The 24,904-nt window shown below is 53.6% G+C and overlaps 1 protein-coding gene across 7 annotated transcripts in view; it reads right to left on the bottom strand.

Moving 5' to 3' along the window:
• Positions 1–24,904, bottom strand: part of atrnl1b (attractin-like 1b) — a 114,258-nt gene that overhangs the window by 56,301 nt on the left and 33,053 nt on the right. For 3 of the 7 annotated variants that reach the window (XM_048986737.1, XM_048986738.1, XM_048986739.1), the window contains 11 exons: positions 23,853–24,036; positions 21,397–21,551; positions 16,098–16,182; positions 15,732–15,943; positions 14,143–14,261; positions 13,846–13,978; positions 12,715–12,902; positions 11,688–11,901; positions 10,318–10,506; positions 6,856–7,074; positions 4,356–4,493 (listed from right to left, as the gene is read on the bottom strand). In XM_048986737.1, coding sequence (XP_048842694.1) covers positions 4,356–4,493; positions 6,856–7,074; positions 10,318–10,506; positions 11,688–11,901; positions 12,715–12,902; positions 13,846–13,978; positions 14,143–14,261; positions 15,732–15,943; positions 16,098–16,182; positions 21,397–21,551; positions 23,853–24,036 — 1,836 coding nt within the window. Of the gene's footprint in view, positions 1–216; positions 4,025–4,355; positions 4,494–6,855; positions 7,075–10,317; positions 10,507–11,687; positions 11,902–12,714; positions 12,903–13,845; positions 13,979–14,142; positions 14,262–15,731; positions 15,944–16,097; positions 16,183–21,396; positions 21,552–23,852; positions 24,037–24,904 lie in introns of those variants that run through there. The other 4 variants (XM_048986740.1, XM_048986741.1, XM_048986742.1 and 1 more) reach the window with 4 other exon arrangements.

Raw genomic sequence — 24,904 nt, 5'->3', positions numbered from 1 at the left:
TTCAAGAGATTAAAAAAAAAAAAAAGGTGTTAACATCTTACAATTATGACACTACCTTCAAATTGTTTCATCTCTGCTATGCAGCCGTTACAGCGTATTATTCTCATAGAGGTTAATCTGGCTCTCAGGATATTAGCATTTCTAAATGATCTCCGGGGCTGTTAGCCTGCCTGCTACTGGGGTCTCATCAAACCCTCTCACTATAATCTCAGTTCACCTCTGTCACCTTGAATCAATTCTATTAGAGCTCAGAGACACATTCCAGCTCCCAGAAACCAATTCCATCAAGGCAGTTTTGACCATGTTTGTGGAGCACAGCACCCCCTATTGGCAGATATAGGGGATAGGACACCCATGATCCCCCATAAATATGATGCATTATCAGTGGCATTCAAAATGGCTAAAAGATTTCACTGCACACCCACAGTAATCCCAGCCAGCAGAGGGCGGTACCGAGGCATAGCCAACCCCCGGCCTTGCATGTCGATTCGTCAACCAACCAACCGACCCGTAAAGCAATCAGCTTGCTGGTTTTCATAAATTTCACGGCTTAAGAGCCGGTGAAATGAGCGCGAGTTAAAGGGACATCCACCGGCAACGATATCGGGAGGAAAGCGCTGTGTGGCAGAGCAGGGCCTTGCCTGCCTGCCTTTATCGAGCGCTCACAGCTGCCGAGGATCATGTACGGAAGGCTTTTATTAAACATCACTATGTTTTTATGTTTTACTTCACGACTCAAACAGACATTATCCGTTTACGCGTACCCACGTACCGCTCCAGGGAATGGCAGCGGCCCCACACTAACTTTGCCTCCTCCCATGTCACAATGCATCCCCACTCTATTTGTATACCTCCCCCCAGTCACTTCCAATCCCAGTCAGGACCCCCCCAAGCCATCCCAGTGCTTGAAACCTGGCTCAGGCTGGTAACCAAACCCAGAACAGGAGCTGCGGTTTTGACAGCTACGTGAAAAGTCATGAATTATTTTTAAGTTTTAATATCGACCAGATCTGCAGAGTAGCAGCAGAATAAAGTAGCACTCCGGGAGAAAACTCCTTAATGGAGGGACTTTACTACTGACTCCCTGCTGGGCTGGCAGGCCTGAGCAGACAGCAAGCCACAAGCGAGATGGAGAACAGTGTGGGGGCACTGCATCACTGCGGGGGGGGGGCTGCTAAGAGCGTGCAAGCCGAGTACTGAACAGGGGAGCCCATCCAAAAGTGAAGCGAGTACTGAACAGGGGAGCCCATCCAAAAGTGAAGCGAGTACTGAACAGTGGAGCCCATCCAAAAGTGAAGCGAGTACTGAACAGGGGAGCCCATCCAAAAGTGAAGCGAGTACTGAACAGGGGAGCCCATCCAAAAGTGAAGTGAGTACTGAACAGGGGAGCCCATCCAAAAGTGAAGTGAGTACTGAACAGGGGAGCCCATCCAAAAGTGAAGTGAGTACTGAACAGGGGAGCCCATCCAAAAGTGAAGCGAGTACTGAACAGGGGAGCCCATCCAAAAGTGAAGCGAGTACTGAACAGGGGAGCCCATCCAAAAGTGAAGCGAGTACTGAACAGGGGAGCCCATCCAAAAGTGAAGCGAGTACTGAACAGTGGAGCCCATCCAAAAGTGAAGCGAGTACTGAACAGGGGAGCCCATCCAAAAGTGAAGCGAGTACTGAACAGGGGAGCCCATCCAAAAGTGAAGTGAGTACTGAACAGGGGAGCCCATCCAAAAGTGAAGTGAGTACTGAACAGGGGAGCCCATCCAAAAGTGAAGCGAGTACTGAACAGGGGAGCCCATCCAAAAGTGAAGCGAGTACTGAACAGGGGAGCCCATCCAAAAGTGAAGCGAGTACTGAACAGGGGAGCCCATCCAAAAGTGAAGCGAGTACTGAACAGGGGAGCCCATCCAAAAGTGAAGCGAGTACTGAACAGGGGAGCCCATCCAAAAGTGAAGTGAGTACTGAACAGTGGAGCCCATCCAAAAGTGAAGCGAGTACTGAACAGGGGAGCCCATCCAAAAGTGAAGCGAGTACTGAACAGGGGAGCCCATCCAAAAGTGAAGCGAGTACTGAACAGGGGAGCCCATCCAAAAGTGAAGTGAGTACTGAACAGGGGAGCCCATCCAAAAGTGAAGTGAGTACTGAACAGGGGAGCCCATCCAAAAGTGAAGCGAGTACTGAACAGGGGAGCCCATCCAAAAGTGAAGCGAGTACTGAACAGGGGAGCCCATCCAAAAGTGAAGCGAGTACTGAACAGGGGAGCCCATCCAAAAGTGAAGCGAGTACTGAACAGGGGAGCCCATCCAAAAGTGAAGCGAGTACTGAACAGGGGAGCCCATCCAAAAGTGAAGCGAGTACTGAACAGGGGAGCCCATCCAAAAGTGAAGTGAGTACTGAACAGGGGAGCCCATCCAAAAGTGAAGTGAGTACTGAACAGGGGAGCCCATCCAAAAGTGAAGCGAGTACTGAACAGGGGAGCCCATCCAAAAGTGAAGCGAGTACTGAACAGGGGAGCCCATCCAAAAGTGAAGCGAGTACTGAACAGGGGAGCCCATCCAAAAGTGAAGGGAGTACTGAACAGGGGAGTCCATCCAAAAGTGAAGTGAGTACTGACCCAGAGAACTGACTGGGACGTGAATTGAGAACTGACCAAGAGAGCCAATTTGGACGTGAACTGAGTACTGACAAATAGAGCCGAATGTGACGAACAGAGGGTTTGACCGAGAGAGCTGAACCCGAAAGAGATCACGGTTCTGACCAATGAATGTGACCCTAACGTGAACCTACTATACTTACTAACATTTATGTTCTGTTAGAAACCCAGTCCTGCCTTTCCTTGTGGTTTTGTTAGCATTACCAGTGGAGATCAACATTTAATATCTAAGTAGCAGGATAACAGGCCAGGTGAGCATGATGGGGAGCCGGCGAATGTGGTGCTGAGCGCCGAGATAAACGTCTGTTGTCAGATGTGACAGATTCATGAGTGTCCGTGCAGGCGTCCCGCAAACGCGCTCATCCCGTTCCATATTCACAGCATGCTTTCCACTCGGATGTCTTCCATGAATAAATCTCAAGGGCAAGACTGACAGACAAGAAGGGGAGAGAAAATGAAGGGTGAAGTCTGACTGTACTGGGCTGCATCCAGGCAGCACTCCAGCTCCCTCTGCACGCTCACTCACATCCCATAGTCAGGTTAAAATAGACCCATCAACCCACTAATGTTCCCGTGCCTGACTGCGCCAAACACCGACAGACCCTAGCATGCACGCTAATCCGAGTTAACAGCACTGCGTCTGAAGGACGGCCCCCACAGGGATGGACAGCACTATGGAAAAGCACAAAGACGCAATCACTAGAAGCCCACATCGACATTTGGGACACGCGTGGGTCGTTGGCGTCGCAAGCCAAGGCGGCCTGGGGCGAGGGTGCGGACACCGCGGCTGAAACGCGGGGGCTCATCTGGTAAAACTGCCAATCTGCAGTTAGTGACACGGAGCCTTTTGTCAGGACTGGGCGATAAGAGAATGACTAAGAGTGATTTAACATGGCAGAGAACATGCAGGGAGGATGTGTGTCAGTGTGAAGGATGCTGCTGAGCGTGTGCTGGCCCACTGCCCTCCGCTTTGCATGAACCTGCAGGGCACGGAAAACAGGAAAACAGCTCCAAGAGAAAGCGTAGGTCTTTGAAGCAGGGTTCACCATCCATAGTGATGTCATGGATGCTAAAGTCCACTGCGTGCCTGTAATTATAGATATGGATAGGAGCTTGGGGTGAGCCGACATCTTCTCCTGGGATTTCTGGATGACAGGAGTTCAGGGTGAGCAGGCTTGTTCTCCTGGGATTTCTGGATGATAGGAGGTCTAGGTCAGCTGGCATCTTCTCCTGGGATTTCTGGATGATAGGAGGTCTAGGTCAGCTGGCATCTTCTCCTGGGATTTCTGGATGATAGGAGGTCTAGGTCAGCTGGCATCTTCTCCTGGGATTTCTGGATGATAGGAGGTCTAGGTGAGCTGGCATGTTCTCCTGGGGTTTCTGGGTAATAGGGGGTCTAGGTGAGCTGGCATGTTCTCCTGGGGTTTCTGGGTAATAGGGGGTCTAGGTGAGCTGACATGTTCTCCTGAGGTTTCTGGGTAATAGGGGGTCTAGGTGAGCATGCTTGTTCTCCTGGAGTTTCTGGGTAATAGGAGGTCTAGGTGAGCTGACATGTTCTCCTGGGGTTTCTGGATGATAGGAGGTCAGGTGAGCTGCCCGGGACTTGCCCCTTCTCCTTCTTGGATGACACGACTGGACTTCGTTGCCCATGATACAGCCGTGGACCACCTGCATATCCCTGTTTAGGAGCCCCCCCGACCCTCACACTAACCTTGGCACTTGCCGCCGTTGGTGGGGTCACCGTAGTAACCAGGCATGCAGGTCTGGCACTGGGGCCCTGTGGTCAGGTTGCGGCACTGCTCACACACACTGCTGTTCACGCACGTGCTGTGCCCATTGCACTGGCATGCTGGGAAAGACAAACAGCAGATAATCAGGAAAACAGAAAACCAGTGACTGAAGGGTGCATGTTTGCTTGTATCTATTTACGTGTGTTTGTGTGTGTGTGTGTGTGTGTGTGTGTGTGAGAGAGAGAGAGAGAGAGAGACTGTGGAAGCCAATTCATACTTCACTTTTCTGTAGGCACTTTCAGTCACACACAGGGTTAGATGATGTAAATTTTGTCATCAGGGGTTTGCGTCGGACATTGCACATGTTGCTAGGGGTTAAAGCAGGCCAGTACGATCCAGAACGATGTTCCGGAACCTTCAGTTTATGAATTCTCAGTCAACAAATCAGAAAGTAATGCCACTCACAGCCCCGCCCCCACACTCAGCACAGCCCATTTCCCGCTCTTATTCCTTCCGTGTTTGTGCATGCAGATTAACTCGAGGTCACGATAGTATCTACATAAGGGGAACATAAATTGAGTGGCAGGAAATTTCAGATGCTATGTTTAAACAGAATCACCAGACGCTGTTTTACGTGCAACTTGGCTGTCTTGCTAGCTAATGAAACAGTAACTGACACTTTGGCCAGGACTAGCTTAGCTAGGGTCACATTAGGTCCCACGGGGGGGGGGGGGGTGAGGGGTGTGACTGCTGCCGATGACGGTCAGGAATTCCCTACAAGGGCCCTCCTCCCCTGAACTGTCTGTGCTGACTATCAGAGCGGGTGGAGGGGAGGGAATTCTAGCTCCACCACTGGCACCACTGCTAGTATAAAGCTACAATCACACTGCAGTGTGCAACCAACTGCAAAAGCACCCTAATTGGTTTGCACACATCACATGACCCATCCATAATTTGATCTCGCTAGTTACACCCTGGGGCGGCATGGTGGTGCAGTGGTTAGCACTGCTGCCTCACACCTCTGGGACCCGGGTTCGAGTCTCCGCCTGGGTCACATGTGTGTGGAGTTTGCATGTTCTCCCCATGTTGTCGTGGGGTTTCCTCCGGGTACTCCGGTTTCCACCCACAGTCCAAAAACATGCTGAGGCTGATTGGCGTCGCTGAATTGCCCATAAGTGTGCATGTGAGAGTGACTGGTGTGTGCGTGTGCCCTGCGATGGGCTGGCACCCCATCCTGGGTTGTTCCCTGCCTCGTGCCCATTGCTTCCGGGATAGGCTCCGGACCCCCCGCGACCCAATAGGATAAGCGGTTTGGAAAATGGATGGATGGATGGATAGTTACACCCTGTCATCGTCTGTCTGGTCACCTGATCACCTTCCACGGAAGTAAACAGTATTCCAATATGGCGGATATGAGGCTAGGGAGCTGTCCCAGCAATACGAAGGATGCTGGTTTGAATCCCGTGAGTGCCCAGAGTGATCCTACTCTATTGGGCCCTTGAGCAAGGCCCTTAATCTGCAGTTGCTTCATCCTGGGCATGACCTTCATGTACAACCAGCCCTGCAAGGAGATCCTCCAACTTATAGGGAAGTTTGGGGGTTGGTGGCAGGACTGGCACTGCAGCCACCAGGAAAAAACTCATTCGGAATAGTGTGCTGCTGAGGTATCACCCACTGCACGGCTGCACTCAGGCTCTCATCCCTGAGGTCGTCTGTCATGTGGGTGCAGCAATGCGCTGTAATCAGCGCATGCGCCTCACCTACGTGTCGATGTGCGCATGCCCAGTGTAGGCCAATAGCTGCGGCATATACACTTTTGATCATTTTGGTGTGTAAAATGCCTGTGTGGATGGAGATTGTCTTTGTTTTCAGATGAAAATATAGCAGTACAGACACAGCCTGGGTCAGCATGGGGATTATTCTGAGGCGAGTCATTTTCTCCTGCTGCATTACTATGCTGGATCTTTGAGTTTCCCCACCTGCCGAATCCCACGTTAACCCCTGCCTGCAGCCAAGATTTTTGTGTCTGGCAGAGCTGCACCATGGATGTATGTCGAGTAGGCGACAATGCCGAATTTCACAGACTCGCAATCGAGGGCAAAAAAGAGTCGAGGAAGAAAATTTGTTGTTGTATTAGCTATGCTGAGCAGGGGGTGTCCTTTGCTAATTCTGTTGTACGGATTTAAAAATAACGTTATGCCATATTACCTTAATTCCACCCAACATTTTAAAATGATTAGCCACTTCATTACACTGCCCTCTCCTGGTCTGGTGGAATATGCATGCACCAGTGCAGCAATATCTGCAGCCAAATGTAGTATGAACACAATCTTCCACGACCATCCATGGACTAAAAGCGCAGATGGAAAAGGGAAGTATGAGCTAAGCTGAAGAGGGATGTAACGGTGTGAGTCTGCATGTGTGTGTGTGTGTGTGTGTGTGTGTGTGTATGTGTGTGTGTGTGTATACATGGTGACCCACCAGGGCAGTTGATAAAGGCCCAGTCGTAGCCCCTGTCTCGGGGACACAGGCCAGGCTCCAACAGCATCTCCTGGCTCAGCCTGGACGGGCTCTTCACGGGGCCCCTGTATGAACCCTCCATACACTGGCCCCGCCCCGTATGGCTTGGGTCGCCACACCAGCCGCAAGCCGGCTGCTCCAGACACAGGCTGCAGGTGCGAAGCCCTGAGCAGTTCTGGGCTGTGAAAGAGAATTTAATACTGGTAAACATGTGCAAGGCAGTCAGACAGAAACAGAGAGGAGAGAGTGAGCGAGAGAGAGAGAGAGAGAGAGAGAGAGAGAGAGAGAGACGAGCAGAGTCACAGAGAAGAGAGACAGACAGAGACAGAGAGAGACAAGCAGAGACAGATAAAAAGAGAGACAGAGAGACAGAGAGGATGTTCTGTACAGTCTCACATGACAGAAGCCTTAAATGAACCTTATCATTCCGAAGCAGTGATTTGTGCTTTGAAGACAGATAAAACCCAGAGTGATTTTCTACACCTGGCAGAAGGTATTGTGAACACACACACACACACACACAGGTTTGTAATTATATCTTTGTGGGGACTCTCCATTCATTTCTACAGGGAAAACTCTAATCCCAACATGACGACCTTAACCTCTACCCAATCCTACCCTTAACCATAAGCAACCAAACAAAATATGAGACTTTCGGCTAATTTTAATTTTTTTGATTGCATTCACAAATTTATATACAACTCTGTTTCAATTCGCAGGGACCGAAAATGTCACGCAACATAAAAAAAAACAGGTTTTTAATCACATTGGAGGGAAAGACGCATGCATGCAGACAGACGCACAGACAGACACACACACAGGCAAACAGACGCACTCACACTCGGACAGACGCACACACAGACGCACACACAGGCAAACAGACGCACTCACACTCAGACAGACGCACACACAGATGCACACACAGGCAAACAGACGCACTCACACTCAGACAGACGCACACACAGACGCACACACAGGCAAACAGACGCACTCACACTCAGACAGACGCACACACAGGCAAACAGACGCATTCACACTCAGACAGACACACACACAGGCAAACAGACGCATTCACACTCAGACAGACGCACACACAGGCAAACAGACGCACTCACACTCAGACAGACGCACACACAGACGCACACACAGGCAAACAGACGCACTCACACTCAGACAGATGCACACACAGGCAAACAGACGCACTCACACTCAGACAGATGCACACACAGATGCACCCACAGGCAAACAGACGCACTCACACTCAGACAGATGCACACACAGGCAAACAGACGCACTCACACGCAGACAGACGCACACACAGATGCACACACAGGCAAACAGACGCACTCACACTCAGACAGACGCACAGACAGATGCACCCACAGGCAAACAGACGCACTCACACTCAGACAGACGCACACACATCCCATCCCCCTACCAAATCGAGAACCGGTCATTTCAAGGCCGATCCATCTGATGATGGGGAGCAATCAGACAGAGAATAAAAGGGAGAAACATACAGCATGAGCCACCCTCCCTAAATGTGCAATTTAAACAAAACACATCCGCCTGCTGACCTTGGCGGAGCACTATGGGGAGCAGTGCAGTGCAGTGCAGTGCAGTGCAGCCTGATCAGCGCATCACAAAGACGACACACAATTACGGTGCCTGGGCCAGGGGTCGCCAGCACCGCCCACGCGGCCCCCGCGGCCCCCGCTCGCCTGCTCCCCAGTGCCGCCGCCGCCGATGGCATGATGAAGAATTCTCCCTCCATTTCGTTTGACGCTGAAGCAAACCTGTTCTTAGCTGCCGATTAAATAAAAGGCTTTCAGCGAAGATGCTGACGGAGACGCACAGTGAGTGCTTTTGTTTTGTTTGTGTCGGCCGTCTGCTAAAGTGGACCTGAAAGCAGAGGCAAAGCGACCCGGATAAGTGCCCTTTCCTACAGTACCGCCTCCCGCTGCCAGGCCCAGAGGCTGGCAGAGCTCTGCCCTCATGCAGCCACTAGGTGGCACTGCGCCAGGAAAGGTGGTAACAGACTGTACTTTCAGGGGGTCCAGATCCCAGCATACCGGCAGAACGGTGTCCGCTCCTGCATCAGCCAATCTGACTCCAAAGTGAATATTCTGGAAAGCTCTAAACCCCCGGCCCATCAAATCATACGGTTCCCACGGTAACTTCCACCCTGATGCCAAAAAACAGCAGAGCAACACGCTGGCCGCAGAGCGCAGAGAAGGCCCTGGTGGGCACGGCAACCGCTGCCATGGCAACTGGCGTCCCGCAGAACCACGAGCGACTTCATTCCGCTAATGAGCGAAGAGCAAATAAAGGGGAGGGGGTGGTGACGGCTGGCAGAAAGCCACACACTGGTGCCCAAACCTCTTGCTTGGCAGGTTTCCAGACGAGCAAGAGCACCTCCTCCTGGACAGGAGCGACTTGCTGATGAGGATACCAGCAAGAATTAAATGGGAGCGCAGAAATACCGCACGTGAGGAACAGGAGATCCGGGGCACTCGTGCGAAGCCAAGCAGGCATCTCCACCTGGGAAGGAGTGACCACAGGCGCACATACACCCCCCCAATTAGCCTCAGGTCGTCGAGAGGTCACCACACCACTGATGGCCGTGGTGACGTTGCAGTGTGCCGGGCTCACTTTGCTCTTAGGTGGGATGTGAGTGTAGTGGCGAAGTGATCAGTCACACACACACTGACATACACACACACATTCACAGACCTACAGGGGTCACAGGGGCTGGGGGGGTCACGTCACGGCGGGGGCCGCAGGGGCTGGGGGGGCCACATCACCGTACAGTGATGCCTATCGATTTTCCCGGGGGAGAAGCTCTTTGATACAACTGTTGCAATAAGAAGCCCAGACAGGCAGCAAAGCTGCAGGCCAAGGACAGGGGGGTCCAGGGGCCGAGATGTGACTCCCCATGGAGAGCCCCGCAAATCAAACCCTGGCCATCCAGGGCAGCCTTTACATGTGACAGATTTTCATCACCAAGTGCAGGATGAATCCAGGTGCCCAAGGCTGTCACACACCCAGCAGGGTCCACACAATGACCCCTCCCACAAATTTACCCCGCCCACACCCAGCAGAGCCCACACAATGACCCCGCCCACACCCAGCAGGGCCCACACAATGACCCCGCCCACACCCAGCAGGGCCCACACATTGACCCCACCGACACAATGACCCTGCCCACACCCTGCAGGGGCCACACAATGACCCCGCCCACACATTGACCCCACCCACACAATGACCCCCCCCCCCACACCCCGCAGGGCCCACACAATGACCCCGACCACACCCAGACGACCTCATACATTGACCCCGCCCACACCCAGACGACCTCATACATTGACCCCGCCCACACCCAGCAGACCGCACACAAAGACCCCGCCCAAATGGTCCACTCACACAGGCAGTCCCCGGTCTGCCACTCAAGGCATTGGCCATAGGGGAAGGAGATGACGTAGGCGTTGGAGTCCACGCAGCGCTTGGTGCTGGAACACCACATGCACTCTGTGGCTTGGCTGGTGCAGTTAGCGCAGCTGGTGCGCAGGGAGCAAGGCATCTTGCAAGGCCGGGCGTTCTGGTTGGGGCTCACTGTCAGGGGGAAGGGAGCAGAACAGAAACACACCATGTGACCAGGCAACAGAAGAGCAGGGCAGGACAGGAAAGCTCACCCTGTGGCAGACAGAAATTATTGCATATTCATTCCAATTAATGAAGTCTTACACCAGTGCACTTACAGAACACTGAGGAACAGAAGAACGTCTTTTAAGAGAGTGTCCCTTTAAGAGGGTGTCCCTTTAAGAGATCGTCCCTTTAAGAGAGTGTCCCTTTAAGAGAGTGTCCCTTTAAGAGGGTGTCCCTTTAAGAGAGTGTCCCTTTAAGAGAGTGTCCCTTTCTGGACACAAACATTCAGGTGCTGGACCTACAGTGTGCCATTCTGCGGTGGAACTGTTAAAGGGTTAATGTTGTAAAAACAAGACGTCTGTGTCTTGAAGATAAATCCCCATCCATGTTTCTTAAGTGGGCTTTCATAGATAATGATTAAAGGCTAGCTAAAGCCAGCAGACTAATGGTCACACTGAGATATCAGGAGAGACAGCATGGGGGGGCTATTAAGCCCCCCCCCCCCCCCAACACTTCGGACACCATGGAAGACAGCCAAAACAGCGCATTTAAAAGATGCATCTTCAGCTCCGCTTGGACTGCCCAAACAAAAAGTTCCCGTAGGAAAGAATGTGTCAATACAGCACAATACTTCCTGTCAGCAGGGGCATAAGCGGTCACACTGTCCGTCGGGACAGAGCGGTCACACTGCCCGTCGAGACAGAGCGGTCACACTGCCCCTCGGGACAGAGCGGTCACACTGCCCCTCGGGACAGAGCGGTCACACTGCCTGTCGGGACAGAGCGGTCACACTGCCAGTTGGGACAGTGCGGTCACACTGCCCGGTCACACTGCCCGTCGGGACAGAGTGGTCACACTGCCCGTCGGGACAGAGCGGTCACACTGCCTGGTCACACTGCCCGTCGGGACAGAGCGGTCACACTGCCCGTCGGGACAGAGCGGTCACACTGCCCGGTCACACTGCCCGTCGGGACAGAGCGGTCACACTGCCCGGTCACACTGCCCCTCGGGACAGAGCGGTCACACTGCCCGGTCACACTGCCCGTCGGGACAGAGCGGTCACACTGCCCGTCGGGAGAATACACCATAATAATGAAGTGTCTTGTTCTTGTGGTCCTGAGGTGGAGGTAGTGACGGTAACAACTCACCGACTGGTTTCTCGCAGATGAGGCCGTCTGTGGTGGCTGTGCAGGGGTTGGCCTTGAGCCCCGCCACCTGCGCCCGCTCCAGGTAGGCACAGAAGCCTGAGTCGCTGGGCTCGCCCGGCAGCCACTGCAGTGAGCTGTTGGTGAAGGGCGATGCATCCTCCCAGCCCCAGTAGGAAACGTTGATCTTCCTGAGGCCCACCCAGGGAGCAATGCGCTGCAGGGGCATGGGTGGGCACACTGAGCACCACAGCAAGAGAAGGGGCACTGGGCACCTCAGTGTGGGGGGCACTGAGAAGCTCAACATGATTGGCACTGAGTCACAGACCCAGCCAGTCCTATTGACGGCATTCCAGGGAAATCACCCCCCCCCCCGACTGCGTACCATCCCCCATCTGTCACCTTTAAAAAGAGCCCCCCCCAGCCACGCAAGGAAGCCAGGGTGGTGTTGAGCGCTCAAGGTGGAGAAACCCTGGGCTGAAATCTGTGGTGTGCAGCCAAATTAGGCCCGCTAATGGATGTGGAGTCACGTGAGCCCCGGTGGGCGGGCGGGGGGGGCGGCAGCCCCTGCACCTTCAGCACTCTACAAATAGCTGCCGTCTGAACTACAGCTAAACAGCCGCCATAAAAAGAACAGGGAGAAACTCTAATGGAGCTTCTCTGCGAAGCCTTTGGTCGAACCAAGACCCAGATCAATCCGGCCAAAGCAGAAAGGAATCTGATTGGGGGAGGGGGGAGCAGCGGGGGCAGCAGCGGGGGCAGCACAGATAAAGATCACACTTTGAAAGATGTCCATATTTTTTCCATTATCACAGAATTTCTTCGACCTTCAGATCAGACTTTGAGGTCACAGTGGGGGGTATCCTGTAGATAAGACACACCTCACCCCCCCCCCCGCTGGATTGTAAATGCACCCCCCTGCCCCATCGTGGCTGGATTACAAATGCAACCCCCACTGCTGGCCGGATAATGAATGTACTCCCCACTGCCCCCACCGCTTCACGCTGGAGTATCACCCCAGTGGACCCACCTTCTCCTGAAGCTGGTACTTCTGCAGCTCCTCCAGCACGAAGTCCACCTGCTTGGAGGTGGTGAGGGACGCGATGTTGCCCTCCAGATTCTTGCAGTAGTGCTGTGCGTTGTCATAGCTCTCGCGGCTGGAGTTGATGCGCAGGCACGCCTCGCCCACGTGGCTCCACCCATCGCCACAGAGGTGAGCTGCGGGCGCGGCAGGGCACAGGTGACTCAGCCTGGCTGTACTGAGAGGCGGACCCCACCCCCTCTGCCACTTGAGCGGTTTTACGGCTGGCCATCGATCAAAGGGGATGCGGCCCAGTCCGGCCCACAAACGCCGTCATCTCAACTCTTCGGGACGCGCCGTGGCCTTGGGGCCAGGAATCATTATTTGTTTGATTCGCTGATAAATCTCACTTTGTGCAAAAAGGTATTTAAACGAGTCTCTGCTTGGGCTGGGATGTTTTCCATTTCTTCATCTTGGGGAGGGACACATCCACACCACAGGCGTGCACCCCCCCACCCCTCCCCCCTTTGACTAAGCCCGGCTTTTAGCTCACACTAGACACGCCATCAATCTCCGCGACGATGCGGGAGTCGTTTACGGCATGTGCAATGCGGCGAGCGGGACTGTGCTCTAGCACACGGTGAAGTCTGAGGCAGAGGCTCCCCTTGGAGGGACCGAATTAAATGAGCGCCGGTGGCTTTTACTTGTGACCTCGCGGTGAGCGTGCGAGGATGACTCGCTTACATGCATCAGACACGGATTAGAAGTAAGTCCCTGAGGAGCACAGAGGCACCATCAGGGGGCGCACTCGAAAGAGCATCAAATAGAAAGCATCAAATAGAGGCGCTGAAAGCTAAGACCCAAAAAGGCACACGAAGCAGGCAGCCAGTGTAGCCTCACAGCAGAAGCCCGACCAGCCATCAGGCCATGGAACAGCACATGGGACCCCCTCACACCTCCCACTCCCCTGTAAAAGTGCTGTGAGTGACCAGAGGGGTAACATCGGACTGTCAAAGCAAAGAAAGTCGAAATACGCTAAAGGACCATGGGGAGGGCAGGGTGGGGTGGGGTGGACCACGGGGGAGTGTCAGGAGAACCATGGTGGAGGGAGCCTCAGAAGAACCACAGGAGAGCACTCACCTGGGACAACATGGCACTCTTGCTGCTGATGGTCCCACTGGCAGTTCAGGTTCAGGGAGCAGCTCTTGCAGTTGGCCAACTTGCTGCAGGTCTGCTCGTTCCTCACTTGGCACCTGGAGAAGTTCCTCACCGCCTAGAGTGACAATGAGGAGAGCACATGCAGCACAGCCCTGACGAACATCACTGTATGAGCCGGGCTGCAAATCCCTCACAAGCACAGGCTGACGTTACCATACAAGCTGGGCCTCAGACCCCACGTAGCCACAGCTAACGTTACTGTACCCTGCAGATACTCACCACACTGCAGTTGCTGGAAGCAGACAGGCACTTCTTCTCATCACACCACTGGCAGCCGTTAGTGTTGGCGGTGCAGCTGGCGCAGTCTGAGAAGCGGTAGCATTGCTCGTCCACCGTCACTGGGGGAGAGGGGGGTGGAGGTGGGGGCGACAGTGTTAGTGTCTGTGTTACTCTGAGACTCACCAAGACAACTGCATGACCAAGGCCAGTGGGGGGGTCTGTATTAGTCTCGGTTACTCCAGTTGGCCCCCACAGGAGGCACCATGCACTCCAGGTCACCTTAAAGGTCCTAAGCTCCATCTACCCACCCTGATCACGTGATGCTCAGCCAATACAGCGCCCCCCCTGAGCTCTCTGCACCCTCTCCCAAACTTCCCAGAATACACTGCAAGCACTCCCAGGTCAGAAATCAAACAACTCAGTTTCGTAACTGGGACTCCACATGTCCTGGAGGCATGGACACACACACACACACACACACACACACACACACACACACACAGTGACAGGACAAGCTCGCCTAGTGCCTGCTTCATGTGTCACCGCCAGGGCAACGGGAAGCAGGCAATATCACATGAAGGTGAGGGGGCGGCGCCCACACTGACACGCGGCCCTGCCCACACCAGTACCACTGGGCAGGCCATGATGCAGCACGAGGGCCCAAACCAGCCCACAGTGGACAGAAAGAGAGAGTTTCTGCCTCCGGACATTCAGAAGGCTAAACTCTGTACAATGGATCATTTACTGCCATCCATACTCATATTCATATGCCATTGATTGTATATATTTATTTCCAATTCATGCACTAGTTATTATTACAATGCTGTATACTTCCTATTTGCGCTATTTGTATCTATTTTCACAATTTTTCATTGATGTTATGGACTAGCACAAGTTTTTCACTAACACACAGGGTCTCCCCCATGGTACGACTACGTCACACGCACAGGGTCTCCCCCATGGTACGACTACGTCACACGCACAGGGTCTCCCCCATGGTACGACTACGTCACACGCACAGGGTCTCCCCCATGGTACGACTACGTCACACGCACAGGGTCTCCCCCATGGTACGACGACGTCACACGCACAGGGTCTCCCCCATGGTACGACTACGACACACGCACAGGGTCTCCCCCATGGTACGACGACGTCACACGCACAGGGTCTCCCCCATGGTACGACGACGTCACACGCACAGGGTCTCCCCCATGGTACGACGACGTCACACGCACAGGGTCTCCCCCATGGTACGACGACGTCACACGCACAGGGTCTCCCCCATGGTACGACGACGTCACACGCACAGGGTCTTCCCCATGGTACGACGACGTCACACGCACAGGGTCTCCCCCATGGTACGACTACGTCACACGCACAGGGTCTCCCCCATGGTACAACTACACATGCACAGGGTCTTCCCCATGGTACGACTACGTCACACGCACAGGGTCTCCCCCATGGTACGACGACGTCACACACACAGGGTCTCCCCCATGGTACGACGACGTCACACGCACAGGGTCTCCCCCATGGTACGACGACGTCACACGCACAGGGTCTTCCCCATGGTACGAGAACATACATACCAGGCTGAACAGGACAGGAGGTGGTTGGGATGGTGCCATTAATATGGGCGAGATCCCAGGGCATGCAGCGGTCCCTGGTCCACACGCAGCGGAGGCCAGGCCCAGCACTCAGACAGGCCTCTTCCTGCCGAAAGGCCTCGCAGCTGGGGGGCTTGTACACCAGGATGTCATTGAGCAGGATGCTGGAGAAGCCCCCAAACACATACATGGAGCTGGGGAGAGACACCACACCGTTACCCAGTGACAATGACATCATCGGTGGAACCCAAACTGCACCCGAAGAGAAGCCAAGCACAGCCGGCACAGGACTCGGAAGATAAGGCCACGTCTTTGCAGCTCTGCAGGCACACCGTGCCTTAAACTCACCCATTGCTGACAACGGCCGTGTGACCGAATCGGTTCACGTCCCGGTGGAGGCTGGGCTTTGGCAGGACCTTCCACTCGTCACAGGCTGAGGAAAAAGAGCAGAACTGCCCTGAGGGGTGTTCACAGTGATACCGTCATCCCATCACCATCCCACAACCATCCCACCATCATCCCCCCACCATCCCGCCGTCATCCCCCCACCATCCTGCCATCATCCCCCCATCCAACCCGCTGCCATCCCATCACCATCCCACCATCATCCCATCACCATCCCACGACCATCCCACCGTCATCCCCCCACCATCCCGCCATCATCCCCCCATCCAACCCGCTGCCATCCCATCACCATCCCACTACCATCCCACCATCATCCCATCACCATCCCCCCACCATCCCATCGTCATCCCCCCACCATCCCGCCATCATCCCCCCACCATCCCACCGTCATTCCATCACCATCCCACGACCATCCCATCGTCATCCCCCCACCATCCTGCTGCCATTCCATCACCATCCCACGACCATCCCACCGTCATCCCCCCACCATCCCATCGTCATCCCCCCACCATCCCGCCATCATCCCCCCACCATCCCACCGTCATTCCATCACCATCCCATGACCATCCCACCGTCATTCCATCACCATCCCACGACCATCCCACCGTCATCCCCCCACCATCCCGCCATCATCCCCCCACCATCCCACCGTCATTCCATCACCATCCCACGACCATCCCACCGTCATTCCATCACCATCCCACGACCATCCCATCGTGATCCCCCCATCCAACCCGCTGCCATTCCATCACCATCCCACCACCATACCACCATCAGCATTCAGTCAATAATAAGCATCTACAAATTAATTAACAGGCGCTATCTGCACGCCAGCCATCAGTACTCATGAAACAACAATCAGTATTCATAAATCAACTGCCAGTATTCATAAACCAACAGTCAGTAGACATCAAAGGATGGCCGGTACTCAGCAGCAGTAATTCTTAAACAATGCTCTGTACTGATGAACAGCCAGTGCTCATAAATCACTTCCGCATTTGACCAGCATAAACAACTTGGTACACAACTTGGAAAACTGGCATCTCATTTTGAAAAGTGCTTCTGTTTTGACAGTGCAGCCCGGCGCTCAGAACAAAATAACAAATGGGGGTGTGTGTTTTTGCTGCTTAACAGGACACATAAATCCTCCCTGGACACTAAAGAGCAGATTGGAGCAGTCATTCCGACAGGCATACGGGGAGGATCTCAAAGTTAATTTCACGTGCATTATGAAAGCGGGGACTCATCAGATAGGTGCGCCACTGCCCGCGGTCTCGATAACAAAGAGCCGGAACTGCGGCATGCCGGTGGGGGGAGTGGGCACATCGCCAGCAATCAATGCCAGGCCTCCCAGCACCACCTGACAATGTCACTAAATGGACACGAGGGGAGGAGGAATCACCTGGAATGAGACAGTCACAGGACCCCCCCCCCGCCTCCAGCCAAAACACATCCCCGTCCCACAGACTTAAGCTGCTGATTCAAGGCTATTTGGGTAGCTACTCCGCTGCTTACCGGACCAGGTGACTCCCCCCCCCCGGTCCACAGCCATAAGCCACGCAGTGAGGCCCAGCAGTGAAGTCCCAGATAAGACTGTTGCAGAACAGAAACATTGCAGAAAAACAAATGAAGCTTTATGTGCCATTATCACAAGTACAGGTACATTGGAATGTGTTTTTTTTACTTTTCCCATAATGCTCTCCTTGTAATTACAAACACACACAACTGAGAGCAAAGCTTGGAGTCTGAGCACAGGGTCAAACATTTACCCGACACCCCTGGAGCAAGGTTAAGGGCCCAGGAGAGACGTGACTATTCTGACAAGGATGGGATTTAAACTGGCGACCTACTGACTGCAGGCACTGAGGTCTAAACCACTGAGCCTCGTTCGTGTTCTTTATCCTACCGTTCCCACATCTGCTAGTCCTCCACGTCCTCGGTGGAATGATTACGTGGCTAGTTTAGCACCCCGAGCACAAAGGAACTCCGAACCATCCTTGTGTGTGTGCATGTGACAAAAGGAAGACGGAGCGCGTCCTGGCGCGGGGTCCGGCCCCAGTGCCAAGCGTGCCGGCTCAGGAAGGGGCTCCATCTGGCCGCAAATCCACACGCTGTGGGACTCGCAAAGCCACATCCTCCGGGAAGGAAGGGGGTGTAATTAGAGCCATCCGTCCACTCTGACCAGTTCTCCCCATTACACGCTGTTTAGCTCCCTAATTATCCCCCCGCTCCGGTCAATTAGCGGCCGATGCGGGACCTGTGCGTGCCACTGCCAGCTGGGCTTAAGGTTTCAGCGCCGAGCAGGAAGTACAGGGCCGTTGACCATACTGCCAGGACACATAAAACTCCACCGACAGGATACGGCGAGGCACCGACCAGGACACATATAACTACAGACCTGCTGCTGCAGCGATGACTGGTTCGGACTGGTTTGGACCAGCTATGTCCCCGAGAGAGGGGATGCCCAGAGCCCCAAACTGATACATTACCATAACATACGGCGCTGGCTTTGCATAAAAACATCCACAAACGTAGCCACTGAGATGCAGACCTGCTGCTGTCAGTGGAAATAACCCAGCAGTCATGCTGAAGTCGGAATGAAATCAGGCTTCACTGTCAAGGGCACCTGCTTCCCATTTGTCTGGAAGCTCTGCAAGGCAAACGTCACGCACTCCACCCCGCACCTTCGAGCTAGCCCCACATGGACGTGCCCCAGCCCATGGATTCCTCTTTGGTTCCGCTGACAGTGACGAGGGAGTGCAGGGAGCCAACTGCCAGAGGAAGAGCTAGCCACAGGGTCAGGAGGATGGGGCCCTCAGAGGGGGGATAGGGTTAGCTAAGGGGCCAGGAGGATGGGGCCCTCAGAGGGGGGCTAGAGCTAGCCACAGGGCTAGGAGGATGAGGCCCTCAGAGGGGGGCTAGAGCTAGCCACAGGGCTAGGAGGATGAGGCCCTCAGAGGGGGGCTAGAGCTAGCCACAGGGCTAGGAGGATGGGACCCTCAGAGGGGGGCTAGAGCTAGCCACAGGGCTAGGAGGATGGGACCCTCAGAGGGGGGCTAGAGCTAGCCACAGGGCTAGGAGGATGGGACCCTCAGAGGGGGGCTAGAGCTAGCCACAGGGCTAGGAGGATGGGACCCTCAGAGGGGGGCTAGAGCTAGCCACAGAGCCAGAAGGATGGGACCCTCAGAGGGGGGCTAGAGCTAGCCACAGGGCTAGGAGGATGAGGCCCTCAGAGGGGGGCTAGAGCTAGCCACAGGGCTAGGAGGATGAGGCCCTCAGAGGGGGGCTAGAGCTAGCCACAGGGCTAGGAGGATGGGACCCTCAGAGGGGGGCTAGAGCTAGCCACAGGGCTAGGAGGATGAGGCCCTCAGAGGGGGGCTAGAGCTAGCCACAGGGCTAGGAGGATGAGGCCCTCAGAGGGGGGCTAGAGCTAGCCACAGGGTCAGGAGGACGGGGTCTTCAGAGGGGGGCTAGAGGTAGCCACAGGGTCAGGAGGATGGGGAGAGGTGCTACAGGCCCTCAGAGGGGAAAGCTCTCACAGTGACGCAGTGGTTTAAACAAGGCTGGTGTAAACCTTTGTTGGCCTGTTTTTTTATCAGTACCAAATTGGCATGGTATTGGTAATATGAACTGGTAACACAAACTGGTAATGTGAACCTGGAAATGGGGCGTTTGGGAAACAGGGACCTGAGGAAGGCTGCTAACGACCTGGGGGGGTGGGGCGGGGGACAAAATTCAAAAGAGCGTCCACTGCCATCTCCCTGGAGACCACCCCAAGCATCCCTTCTCTTGCAGACACACCGATGTGTATCACAGAACAGGATATGAAATCGCTCTTGGTGAGTGAACACAGGAAGCCGGAGAGAGGGGCAGAACAGCACGCAATAACCCCAAGAATGGGGGCGGTCACATAAATCCACCCCCTTTAATGCAAGATGCAATAAAAAAGTGTTTTCTTATTAAGAGCTTCCAGCTACTTTGTCTAAATCTAATGCAATACAGCTGGCAGCACAGGCGGGCATTCGCGTCTTTCAGGGTGAGCGCTATATTTTTAATTAGAGCTCATTCTCTTGGAATCTAATTAGAAGTGAGAGGGGGAAGAATTAAACACAAATGAAAACTTCACTGACAACCCAAATTTAATATTCAGCTGTGAAAACACAAAAGGTTAATAACCACGTGGCCTCCCAGGACAGCTGGGAAAACAAAACAAATTAGATCTTAAAACACAGCTGTCAGGAAAAAACTGGGTACAACGCAGAACTCCACAGGTGAAAGTAATTAATGGGAGCAGCGAGAGGGGGAAAACGCAGGCCTTCATTTTGGAAATGGAAAATCACTCAGAGAGCAGTTTTAATACACTTGAAAAAAAAACCTCATCAACAACTGGCGACTTAAATGCTGGGCTCCGTAAACATCAAGCATCCCTCTGGTGGCTCTGCATGTAGACAGGTTGCAGTTTCAGCATGGGCATGCGCGCTGCCTCCTGCAGGCCTTTCTTTGAAATGCTCCAGAAGCTTCAGAGGTTCTGCTTGCACCTCGTTTCCAAGCACAGAAGCTGTGACTTCGATAAACAGAGGCGCGTGGAGCAGCACTCATCGGTCATCTCTCCTTCTCTAAGCCCTTAGCCAAAAATCCTTCACCCCTGTGTTACCTCCTGAATTAACCATCCAAGAAGATTGAGGGTACCTGTGTGTTATTCACTCCTGTCACTTTCTCTGGGAATGAAGAGCATGAATTCCTGCTGGGACCCAGATCCATTTGGCGCTAACTCAGACACCACCGGTGCGACATGACTCAGACCTCCAGAGGCTCCTTTCATCCATGCATGAAGCCACAGCGCCATCTATGTGTCGGAAGAGGTGGCTGCACTGCCAACACACTCAGTAAGTGGAGAGCGGATGGTGATTCCCGGGCGCCTGGTGACCCGGCCCAGATCATGAAGCACTCTGACCTGTTCTATCACCGGAGCTATCCACCATGGTCCAGAAGAACTGAGGACACACCTCCTGAGATCTGCAACCTGCAACACCTGACCCACCAAGGAGTCGCTCCAATCCCAGGAACCTGTCCCAGAATTTCACTTTCACCCATGTTAATATGAATCATATTAAAGTTAACGTAACACTAAACGCTTGGCCTCTATGAACCCATGCTAATCAGCTGCTGGGTGGTGCGGGGATTGGCCAGGGTGTGGGCAGAACCTGCCCGGGTCTGTCACAACAGGCGGGGTGGTACGTACCGATGTCGTAGGCCAGGAAGTCGGCGGAGAAGCACTTGGCTCCATTGCTGAGCGACGTGTCGTTATGTGTATTCCCTCCAAACACCAGCACGGAGCCGCTGAGTAGCACAGCGGAGTGCAGGTACCGGGCGAAACCACTCTCCCTCAGGATAGTCCTGGAAGGGAAGGAGGGAGGGTGTTACCGCCAAACACCAGCACAGTGCCGCTGAGTAGCACAGCAGAGTGCAGGTACCGGGCAAAGCCACTCTCCCTCAGGATAGTCCTGGGGTGACGGGGGATGGGTGGGGTGTCACCACTGACTTCTTCTAAAAACATGACGAGTATGTCTACATCCACTCTGCCATTTTATTATTGTTGGCCTGCTCCCAATGGTTAGGGTGCCCCCTACTGGCACAGATCAGTCCATGCATCTTACTGTTACAAAGGGGATGGTCGAGGAACTCGACTCAATCTCTCCATGGACCTGCACTCTGCCCTTATGGCAAAGCATTCTGGGTAATGGCTATGGGCTCTGCGGCTGTTCCACAGGGTTTGAAGATCATCTGTCACCATCTCCCATTTCCTGTCAGACAGTCATCCTTGGTGGTGCAGGCATGTGGCAGCTGAACTCACGTGAAACTCTAGCCTAGGGTGGCCCCCGTTGACGGTGGGGGTAGGGGTCGTTTTCTGAGTAATGTTAGGAGGACAGTTGGTCTGAGAAAATTCCGAAAAGGGGAGAAAAAAAACACAGCGGACTATCAACTCAGAAATGAGGGATGCAGTTAGAATGTGAGGAGAGGAGGCAGAGAGGGGACAGAATGTGAGGAGAGGAGGCAGAGAGGGGACAGAATGTGAGGACAGGAAGCAGAGAGGGGGCAGAATGTGAGGACAGGAGGCAGAGAGGGGACAGAATGTGAGGAGAGGAGGCAGAGAGGGGACAGAATGTGAGGAGAGGAGGCAGAGAGGGGACAGAATATGAGGACAGGAGGCAGAGAGGGGACAGAATGTGAGGAGAGGAGGCAGAGAGTGGACAGAATGTGAGGACAGGAGGCAGAGAGGGGACAGAATGTAAGGACAGGAGGCAGAGAGGGGACAGAATGTGAGGTCAGGAGGCAGAGAGTGGACAGAATGTGAGGACAGGAGGCAGAGAGGGGACAGAATGTAAGGACAGGAGGCAGAGAGGGGACAGAATGTGAGGTCAGGAGGCAGAGAGGGGACAGAATGTGAGGACAGGAGGCAGAGAGGGGACAGAATGTGAGGACAGGAGGCAGAGAGGGGACAGAATGTAAGGACAGGAGGCAGAGAGGGGACAGAATGTGAGGTCAGGAGGCAGAGAGGGGACAGAATGTGAGGACAGGAGGCAGAGAGGGGACAGAATGTGAGGACAGGAGGCAGAGAGTGGACAGAATGTGAGGACAGGAGGCAGAGAGGGGACAGAATGTGAGGAGAGGAGGCAGAGAGGGGACAGAATGTGAGGAGAGGAGGCAGAGAGGGGACAGAATGTGAGGACAGGAGGCAGAGAGGGGACAGAATGTGAGGAGAGGAGGCAGAGAGGGGACAGAATGTGAGGAGAGGAGGCAGAGAGGGGACAGAATGTGAGGAGAGGAGGCAGAGAGGGGACAGAATGTGAGGAGAGGAGGCAGAGAGGGGACAGAATGTGAGGAGAGGAGGCAGAGAGGGGACAGAATGTGAGGAGAGGAGGCAGAGAGGGGACAGAATGTGACGATAGGAGGCAGAGAGGGGACAGAATGTGAGGACAGGAGACAGAGAGGGGACAGAATGTGAGGACAGGAGGCAGAGAGGGGACAGAATGTGAGGACAGGAGGCAGAGAGGGGACAGAATGTGAGGTCAGGAGGCAGAGAGGGGACAGAATGTGAGGACAGGAGGCAGAGAGGGGACAGAATGTGAGGACAGGAGGCAGAGAGGGGACAGAATGTGAGGAGAGGAGGCAGAGAGTGGACAGAATGTGAGGAGAGGAGGCAGAAAGGGGACAGAATGTGACGATAGGAGGCAGAGAGGGGACAGAATGTGAGGACAGGAGGCAGAGAGGGGACAGAATGTGAGGACAGGAGACAGAGAGGGGACAGAATGTGAGGACAGGAGGCAGAGAGGGGACAGAATGTGAGGACAGGAGGCAGAGAGGGGACAGAATGTGAGGACAGGAGGCAGAAAGGAGGATGGAATGGGAACAGAACATATGGACAGAAAACAGAAAGGGGGATGAATTTCCAGGACAGAAAGCAAAGAGAGGGATGGAATGTGAAGACAGAAAGCAGACAGGAGGAATGTGAGAACAGGAATATGCATGAAGCAGGCAGCAGGACCAATGTGACAGTCTGACAGAGCATCTTTGCTGCCGGCTGCCTCATCGATCCGGATTGCTTCCACCACTGTCACTAGCAACAGGGTCCTGTTGAGGTGCCATCTGTGTATGACCACAACATGGGTTGGGGGGACGGCGGTGGGCATCACTCACCATGTGCGTGTGCGGACCTCGTAGCGGTACAAGTCATCCACCAGGCCGTACTTGTTGGCAGGAAGCGCCTTGTAGCCGCCGTGCACGTACACACTCTTGCTTATGGCATCGTATACACTGCTGTGCCCATAGCCGCCCTGCACCAGTGCGCCCTGCATCTCAGGCACCACCCAGGTGTTCGTCCCTGTAGAAACATGACAGTGTGAATGTGGCGTAGCCGCACACACAAACGCACACACAAACGCACACACAAAGTGCACAAACACGCCACAACGATACAGAGCGATGTGCACAAACAGCAGCCCCCCGTGGCAAGATGAACCTCACACAGGGTGCTTTTCCGCAGCACCAGGTACCGTACTTTTGGTACGTTCCCCTTTTCCACTGACTTCCAGTCGAGCACCAGTACCAGAAGTTCCAGGACTTCAGTACTTTGAGGTGGTAGAAACACTTACTTTGTCAAATGCTCAAGCGAGTAGCCTGCCTCTAAACACAATACTAAGGTCGTTTTAAAAAAGGTTACAAACTCAGAAAACAAAGTAAAAAAAATAAAATAAAAAAAATCAATTGCGACCTGATCTGAAGGACAGATACAAGAAGATCAGGATGGCATGACATGAAATTTTTAAAAGATTTGAATTTATATACAATGACATCACAGAATTGGAAAAATTAGGTACATATAAGGCAAAAAAAAAATTCAACATAAAATTCTCACAAACCCGTCTAGGAGTGATTCAAACAGCAAGGATGAAAATGATTATGATTGTCTTAGAGAACGCATGCAGCGCTCATGCAAAAGTAGTGGAGGTAAACTTTATACTGTTTTTTAAACATATATTAGATAATACTAAAAAGGAATAATCATTCCATGAGCTTGATGGGCCGAATGGCCTCCTCTCATTTGTAAATTTCTTATGTTCTTATGTTAATTAAATTGCAAAGCTCACTAAGTTGTTTTTCCTATGACAGAGTAAAAATGTTTGAGCAAAACTTAAACCCCCCTCCGCTATAATGTCTGTACAGTGTGAAGCTACATGTGCATAACATGC

This window comes from Brienomyrus brachyistius, chromosome 20, assembly GCF_023856365.1.
Source record: "Brienomyrus brachyistius isolate T26 chromosome 20, BBRACH_0.4, whole genome shotgun sequence".
Taxonomy (NCBI): domain Eukaryota; kingdom Metazoa; phylum Chordata; class Actinopteri; order Osteoglossiformes; family Mormyridae; genus Brienomyrus; species Brienomyrus brachyistius.
Note: the sequence above shows the minus strand (reverse complement) of the source record. Positions and strands in the feature narration are given on the sequence as shown.